Raw genomic sequence first — 8,531 nt, forward strand, 5'->3', positions numbered from 1 at the left:
GGAGGCCTAACACTGCCTCATCAGCCCACAACTAGTCTAATAGTAAGAGTTGGAGGGTTGACCATGTCTGAGAACAGAGACAATATTTGTGATAGGCCCTTTACTCTGTCAGCCCCAGTGACCGGGTCTCTTAAGCCTTCATCTTCACAGAGACCAGCACAGTATGTGATATGCCTGCCTGTCCTCCACTTCCAGCCCAATATTGGTTTGAAGAGTTAAAACCATTATTGATATGCTGGGTTCAGATTCTGTGGTCCTAACACTAGGTTCAGACTCTGCCCTCCTAACAAAGCATTAGCTGAACTAATTCCTCAGATTTATTGCCTGGAGATACAACCTTGCCCTTATAAACTCACTTCCTTTTTAAGTTCCATTATCTGTTCTCTTAGTTATTATGTCCCTTAACTTTCTTTTAGACAAGGCAAAGTCAACCAATGGATTTCACACCTCTTGGTTTTGACTGTTTGGAAGGAAGAAGGCTGGCAGGTGGAGCAATGTTCTTGTTAAGATAATGTGCGTGTGGGGGTTTTATTCCAGGTCTGAGAGACTTGGAAAGCCATTTGAACCTCCCCCCTGATAGCAAGAGCACAGAGAGGTTAGGGGCGTGGGCCAGGGCTGAAACCTGGGGACCTAGACAGGCTGAGGGTCTGGCCCTGGTCTTCCTGTGGTTCTGAGTGGCACCTTGGAAGGAGAAAGGTATCTGGCCCCCTGGAGATCTTAAGATCTTCCACTGTAGCTCATAGCTGGACTTGAACGCGGCATACCAGGCCATGGTGCTGCCAATGTGAAGTTCTGCTAGCTGACTGCAGGCCCTGTGCTGGGGGCACCTCACATTCCTGGCAGGACCTTTGTCTGCTTTTGTTTTTGTTTTTGTTTTTTTTTTTTAATTTAGATCCACTATCAGGGCCAAAATACTAAGTAGCTAGTTTACATCATCCTTAGCCAGATGAGCAATGGCTGGGTGCCACAAATTCTCTGCAGGAAAATAAGGAGACCAAATATCCTTGGTTAGGCCCTTGGGTCATTAACTATTCTATGAGGTTTTCAAGGTTTATAAAAAAAAATAAAAAAATAAAAAAAATCAAGCAACTTTCTGATAGGTCCAACTTTTGTTCTTTCAGTAATAGATACTAAATTAAATTCTCAGGTTAGTGACATCCTCCCTCTAAAAAAATGTCATTAAGTGGTTGTACAAGATCGTTTCAACATATCATAGCAGTTTATGAGTACAATGCATCTTTTTTTTTGGGGGGGTCCGGTCGTGGGGCCTAAACTCTGGGCCTGGGTACTGTCCCTCAGCTCTTCAGCTCAAGGCTAGCGCTCTACCACTTGAGCCACAGCGGCACTTCCGACTTTTTTCTTTTTGCTTATGTGGTGCTGAGGAATCGAACCCAGGGCCTCATGCATGCAAGGCAAGCACTCTACCACTGAGCCACCTTCCCAGCCCCAGTACAATGCATCTTAAGGCCATGCCTTCCATCTCTTTCATCTATCCCAACCTGTCTCCTCAGGTTCCCCGGCATCCTCTTTTTGGCTAAACCTCTGCATTTCTGCCCAAGGAATCTCTCCAGTTAAAAGCAAAAAGTAAGGAACTGGAAAGGGTTAAGTGAGAATGCCTTGCGGTTGATCAACTTTCCACATCTGCAAAGGGCTGCCAGCTCCCGGTGGAGCTAGGGGAGGAGGGGTTTGGGGGAAGTCTCTGGCAGGGTTTTGGGGAGCAGGCTGGGTGACCTGTGCCTTTGGTTTCTGGGAGCCCACACTTGGCTCCCTGAACCCTGGAGGGTGAGACAGCACTAATTCATCCTCTTTCCTGCTTCTGAGTCCCTGGCTCCCTTTCCTAGTTTCCTGGCCAAGAGGCTCAGCATCCACAAGAGGAGGAGGTGCATGGGGAGGCCAGGAAGCAGAGGGGCGGGGGAAGCAGAGGGGCGGGGCTGTCATCAGACCCAGGCCCTGCCTCTCAATGCTCAGATAGAAAAGTCCCAGCCCTGTCCTGCAGAAAGCACTAGGCTTGGTCACAGTACCTGTGGGAGCATCATGGCCATGACGCTGGGTTACTGGGACATCCGTGGGGTAAGGAGGCAGGGGGGGTGTCTTACCTCTGTGTGGGTGGGAGACTCAGCAAGAGGCAAAGAAAGTTGTGAGCAGCTGGATAGATTCTAGATCAAGAATCCTCTGAAGGCTTTCTGTGTGGTATAACAGCACACAGGTGCTCTCTGTCCGTCAGTCTCTCTTACATGCACACATACAACTACACACACATGTGTAATGCAGGTGTGTGTAGGTGTAGGCTATGCTGACCTGGAGAAGGTGAAGTCCCACAGCCTCCCTGTCTGACCTCTGTCACCTGCCATCTCTTCCAGCTGGCTCACGCCATCCGCCTACTCCTAGAATACACAGGCTCAAGCTATGAGGAGAAGACATACAGGATGGGGGATGGTAAGGACACCTCTTGGCCAGACCTTTGTCCAACCTCTGCCCATTAGTGACCAACCATCCATTCTGTGGTCACCTGTTGCTCAACTCTGTAGGCCTCCGTCACCTACACCCAGGGCCTGTCTCTTCCCAAAGCCTGTAGGAGGCAGTTTGGTATTCCATTGCAGGGAACTGGGAGAGGAGGGCTGGGGTCCCCTCTGTCTGAAGTTGGGTGGGGTTGTCTAGCACTGGCCTAAACCTTTTGTGACCCTGGTCCCTAGATCCCTCAGTCCTTACTGCATTCTTCACCCCTGTAGCCTTGGAATGTGGGAGGGACACAGCTGGTCAGAGTACAGATCCACTGCCTCAGGGGGTCCTGGGGAAGGAGGGCTGAACTCAGGGAGGTTTGCTTTTAATTGATCTTGTCCACCACAGCTCCTAACTATGACAAAAGTCAGTGGCTGAATGAGAAGTTCAAGCTGGGCCTGGACTTCCCCAATGTAGGTACAGGGGAAGGGGTGGTCTAGGGAAGTGTGGCCTCCCTCTTTCCTTCCCTCCTTTCCTTGCCCAGCTGAGAGTTTCTAGGACCAGTGCTTTTGCTCTCTTTCTCTCTTTCCTGGCTGTCTCTGGTTCTATGATGCTTTATGCTCCAGTTCTCGCATTCATTCTGCAGTGTATTCATGTAGGGCTCACCATGGCCAGGCACACTGAGTGCCAAGTCCTGTGTCTGCTCTAACCCAGAGAAGGGCTGCTGGGGCCTGGGGCCCCTTGTGACCTTCCCTGCTTGTCCATCCAGCTGCCCTACTTGATTGATGGAGCTCACAAGATCACCCAGAGCAACGCCATCCTGCGCTACATTGCCCGCAAGCACAACCTGTGTGAGTGGGGCTGGCGGCAGGGTGTGTGTGGGCACAATGGCTAGCCCTGGGGCTTGGCTGGGGCAGGATGGTGAGGATGCATCTGTATGGCCACAGGTGGGGAGACAGAGGAGGAGAAGATTCGTGTGGATGTTTTGGAGAATCAGGTTTGGGACATCCGCATTCAGCTTGTCATGGTCTGCTACAGCCCTGACTATGTGAGTTTCCCAATTGTGCTGTACCTGGCAGAGTTTGGAGCAGGAGTTAAACTGGGTTCACATGCATGCTGATCTTGTTTGTCATTTGAACTCTTTGTCATTTCTGATTCCCCACAGGACTATTTATTCATCATGATCAAAATCTGGCCATGTAAACACCAAATCAATTGCCTAATCTTAGGGGATAATTTAGACTTAGAAGTTTTGAAATTCAGTTGTTAGACTTTAGAGTTTGTTTTTAGGATCCCTTTCATCTCTGAACTTTAATTGAGCAATGGGCTCTCCCAAGATGTGGTCCCCCCGCCCCTCTTCCTGCTTCTGGAATAAGAAGACTCAAACCAAGAACAAGATAGTGGAAAGTAATGCACCTTAGTCTCCAGCCCTCTGTCCAATGGTTTCCCCCGAGTTGTGCCCTTAATACCACTAAGAATAAAGACTGTTCCTTAATAGTCATCCCAGGGCCAGCAAGAAGATCACCATCCCTTTCCTTCGTTCCTTTCAGGATCAGACATTCTAATGGGCACTGGTGGTCTGAAGTTAGCCCTAGCAGGAAAGTCTGTGAAGACTTATCTCCAATTAACCAACAATACACCAGAAATGGAGCTGTGGCTCAAGTGGTAGAGTGCTAGTCTTGAGCAAAAAATTAAGGGACAGTAGCTAAGCTCTAAGTACAAGCCCCAGTACTGGCATACACATGCATACATGTATGTGCACACACATATAGATCAAACATCCTTCAACTTTCCTGAAAATATGCCAATATTCACCTGCCATCCATTAGGTACAACTTCCCTCCTGGGGTCTTTCAGTTCTTGCTTCTTTAATTCCCCAATACTGGCACACCCAAAAGATGTCCCGATGAGGGGCTTTTATCTGGGGGTCCTGACTTGTTGTTTTTTGTCTCAGGAGAAGCTGAAGCCCGAGTTCTTGGAGGGCCTTCCTGACAAGATGAAGCTCTTCTCCCAGTTCCTGGGGAAGCGGCCATGGTTTGCAGGGGACAAGGTAAGGAGGAGGGCTACAGGGAGGAGAATTCGTCTATTGTCACACTTTATGAGAGTTCAGCCCACTCATTCTGTCTCTGCAGATCACCTTTGTGGATTTCCTGGCTTATGATGTCCTTGATATCCACCGAATGTTTGAACCCAAGTGCCTGGATGCGTTCCCCAACCTGAAGGACTTCATGTCCCGCTTTGAGGTGACACCTCCAATCCTCTTTCCTCATGGGTTAACTTCTTTTCCCCCTTTCCATGATGGCTCCCTACTCCTGGAGCTGAGTGAAGAATAATGAGGGTTGGGCTGGGAAGGTGGCTCAGTGGTAGAGCACTTGCCTTGCATGCTCAAGGCCCTGGGTTCGATTCCTCAGCACCACATAAGAGAAAAAAGCTGGAAGTGACGCTGTGGCGCAAGTGGTAGAGTGCTAGCCTTGAGCTGAAGAGCTGAGGGACAGTGCTCAGGCCCAGAGTTCAGGCCCCACGACCGGACCCCCCCCCCAAAAAAAAAAAAACAACAAAAAAAAGAAGAATGAGGGTTTACTGAGTGCTGGCTTTCTGGCAGTCCCTGTGCTTAGCATCATATATAGTGAGCCAAGTTTATCATTATAGCATTCCTATGGGTGGACAGAGCAGTCTGTCCCATTGGACAGATTAGGAACCTGAGGCTGTAGAGGGTGAGCAGCTTATTGAAGGTTCCAGTGCCAAGGGAGGTTGTGGTGGGCCTCTGGCTTAGTCTAAGGGCAACAGTCCTTGGCTGTCCTTGATTTATAGTGGAAGGAAAATCTTCAGGCCTTCTGCAGCCTGGGTTTCCTGCCCAGGACCCTGTGGAGAAGGAACACAAAAGCGTATACAGGTGTCATTGAGTAGGGTGAGACAAGTTGAGAGTAACTGAGAAGTATCAAGAAACACAGACAAGAGTCACTGTTGCTCTGCAGGGAGGTTTTACATACAGTTATGACCCCTAAAGAGGAGGCACCAAGACTGTAGTTGGTGCTTGACGAGTAGCTATGTGGGGCCCCTGTTGGAGGAGTTTATCTTCAGGTGTTCTATGGTGGGGACCTTCTGCCCCTCTTCTGTTTTCTTTCAATATTCCTGTGTTGCATCTGTGAGAGGCTCATATACTTTCTTTTATTTCTTCCTTTGTTTCTTTTCTTTTTTTTTGTTATTGGTCATGTTCTTAAACTCAGGGCTTGAACACTGAGTTTTTTGCTTTTTTGCTCAAGGATAGTGCTTGACCACTTTGAGCCACAGCTCCACTTCTAGTTTTCTGGCAGTTAATTGGAGGTAAGAGTCTCACAGACTTTCTTGCCTGGGCTGGCTTTGAACCTTGATCCTCAGATCTCAACCTCCTGAGTAACTAGGATTACATGTGTGAGCCACCAGCACCTGGCTAATTCTTTCTGTTTGCTGACCTTCTCCTGTGTAAGAGGCTCTAAGTCAGGCCTTGTACAACATATAAAGAGCTCCCTCATGCCTAATCTGCAAATGAGTATAGCAGAAAGTGCCCCAAACACCACCTGGGTTCTGAGAATACAGCTTGGACCTCATGCCACAGTTGATAATGATATACTGAAAGTGCACTTGTTTATTGATACCAACAAAGCCTACTTTCTTAGAGATTTGGGAGTTAGAGGCATAATTTGCAACAGTTGTTGTTTTAGCCCGAAATCCATTCTCCGGCCTTCCTCCCCATCAAGTGAAGTCCTTTCTCAGCAAGTTCTTATCAGCTTTGGTTCTGTTCCAGGCTTGGCCTTGGGGTGTTTGAAAGCTTACTGGAGCACAGATAGGGAGGAAAAGTTGCTCTGAGAGCTGCAACATGGTCTGCTGGGTCCGGCTTATTAGATCTAGGCAGTCTTGGATCTCTGAATCCTTTTTGTTGTTGTTGGTTGTGAGGCTTGAACTCTGGGCCTGGGTATTGACTGTCCTTTAGCTCTTCAGCTCAAGGCTAGTGCTCTACCACTTAAGCCACAGCACCACTTCCGGCTTTTTCTGTTTATGTGGTGCTGAGGAATCGAACCGAGGGCCTCATGCAAGCAAGGTAAGCACTCTACCACTGAGCCACCTTCCTAGCCCTCTCTGAATTCTTTTGAGTTACCTGGGAGCTGAACCTTTGTTAAGAAGTCACACAACACAACTGAATGTCATTTTCCCTGGTCCCTATATTAGGGCTTGCCATGAGGTTGTGCAGGGACACAGTGAAATTAGACTCAGGTACTAGGTAGAGAAATTTGGACATTCTGCTCTCAGAGGACTGGGTAGGACCCTGTCCAACCTTTCCCTGTGGGTCTTCCTCCATCTTGAGCACTTTTAACTCAAGGTTTTCTGAGTTGCTTGGGTAAGACCTTGTGTATCTTCCATGCAATGCTGATAAGCTCTCAGCTCTTTTGTTCTTCTAGATCTTTCCTCCTGTATGCAAATTCAGATGTGCAGAAACTTTCCTGTGAAGCAGAGCCACCCCTGTGGGAAGGGAAGAGGGGTGAGCACAGAAAGCATAGAGTGACAGACAGCCTGGGACTCACTAGTTCTTCTCACTAGCTCTGTAAGGAAGTTGTTTAATCTCTTTGGACCTTAGGTTTTCTACTGATCGGTGGTGAAGGCAGGTTGGATCTTGCAGGATTGCCAAGTGGATAGATGCTTTTTTCTTTTTGTCAGTCATGGGGCTTGAACTCAAGGCCCAGGTGCTGTCCCCTGAGCTCTTTTGCTCAAGCTGAGAGCTCTACTCTTTGAGTCACAGCTCTAGGACTTTCCTGCCTGGGTGGCTCCAAACTGCAATCCTCAGATCTCAGCCTCCTGAATAACTAGGATTATAGGCATTGAGCTACCAGTGCCTAGAACGAGTGGATTTTCTGAGCCAATATGGAATGTTGAATATAAAGCACCTTGCCCAGTATCTACAGGACACTCATGAGTTCCCTGCCCAGAACTGGGGAGCTGAGCAGACTGGTCTTGATTCCCATGCATGGGCTTCTCCTGGAGGGAAATTGCTTGGGTCAGTCATCACCAGGCCTGAGCTCCTGCTTTTCCTTCCCAATTGCAGGGACTGAAGAAGATCTCTGCCTACATGAAGACCAGCCGCTTCCTCAGAAAGCCTCTGTTTTTAAAACAGGCCACATGGGGTAACAAGTAAGGGCCCTGTAATGCCAATACATGCGCGTGGAGAGGATCTGCACCTGTGGCCCTCTTGCTTCTTAGCACTGCTGCCTCAGTCTTTTCAATCCTTTGTCCTTCCTTCTCCTCCCTTCTCTGCAAAGGCTACTATCTCCTTCTATTCAGACCCCTATACAGTTGAGCCTCTGTAAGCTTCAGATCCCAGTTTCTTCAACAAAGCCCCTACCTTCTTGTTCTTGCCCTGAATCTAACCATATAGCCTCTGTCCTGCTTGGAGGAGCTTGATTAACCCCAGTACCCCTGAAGTTCCTGCACCAGTTTTGTGTGTTCAGGCCCTGGTTCCCAGTGTGGGGGCTGCCCAGCCTTATGTTACCCCCAGTAAAGCCTGAGCCACACTTGCTCTGTGTCTTGTCTTATTGCCTCTGGCCCTTTGGGTTGTGTTCACAAGGTTGAGGTTCTTTGCTCTATTGTCCACAGCTGGGCTGAGTGAGGAGCTGTATGGTGTCTGGGTCATTAAATGTACCTGTATCCAAATCCTGAGTCCTGCAGAAGATGCTCCTTCTGTGCCAGGCAGCTCACTGGCTCAGGAGCATGTGGTTCCTCCGGTGGTCATAGGCAGTGTGTATCATGCTTCAGAGCAGTGCTGTGCTGATGCGAAGGCCCCAAACATCTTGGGCCAACCGCTTTCTGACCTCCTGTCCCGGAGCCTTCTCTGATCTGGAGATGGTCCTCTCTTTTCAAGATATATTTCACATAAATGTTTCCTGCCAAATTGTAGTTGACATGTATATTTTCCCTCAATTCAGTTGTAAGTTTATTTTAGGAGGGAATCTAAGCCTTGTTGAACTTTTTTTTTTTTTTTTTTGGCAGTCATGGACCTGAACTCTGGGCCTGGGCACTGTCCCTCAGCTCTTCAGCTCAAGTTGAGCGCTCTACCGCTTGAG

The 8,531-nt window shown here is 48.6% G+C and overlaps 1 protein-coding gene across 1 annotated transcript; it reads left to right on the top strand.

Moving 5' to 3' along the window:
- The first annotated feature begins 1,961 nt into the window (after positions 1 to 1,961).
- LOC138816471 (glutathione S-transferase Mu 1-like) lies at positions 1,962 to 7,985 on the top strand. Its single transcript, XM_070006235.1, has 8 exons — positions 1,962 to 2,070; positions 2,361 to 2,436; positions 2,848 to 2,912; positions 3,209 to 3,290; positions 3,387 to 3,487; positions 4,394 to 4,489; positions 4,572 to 4,682; positions 7,517 to 7,985. Exons 1-8 carry the CDS (start codon positions 2,035 to 2,037, stop codon positions 7,604 to 7,606), a joined length of 657 nt encoding a protein of 218 aa, XP_069862336.1. The 5' UTR covers positions 1,962 to 2,034; the 3' UTR covers positions 7,607 to 7,985.
- Positions 7,986 to 8,531: the final 546 nt, after the last annotated feature.

Source organism: Dipodomys merriami, unplaced genomic scaffold (assembly GCF_024711535.1).
Source record: "Dipodomys merriami isolate MVZ:Mamm:240054 unplaced genomic scaffold, mDipMer1.0.p SCAF_7, whole genome shotgun sequence".
Taxonomy (NCBI): domain Eukaryota; kingdom Metazoa; phylum Chordata; class Mammalia; order Rodentia; family Heteromyidae; genus Dipodomys; species Dipodomys merriami.

Bases quoted from the DNA above. Each gene is read 5' to 3' on its own strand.
- LOC138816471 (XM_070006235.1), top strand. From the start codon at position 2,035: ATGGCCATGACGCTGGGTTACTGGGACATCCGTGGG. The intron at 4,490-4,571 runs GTAAGGAGGAGG...CTGTCTCTGCAG, and splicing joins CATGGTTTGCAGGGGACAAG to ATCACCTTTGTGGATTTCCT. The intron at 4,683-7,516 runs GTGACACCTCCA...TCCCAATTGCAG, and splicing joins ACTTCATGTCCCGCTTTGAG to GGACTGAAGAAGATCTCTGC.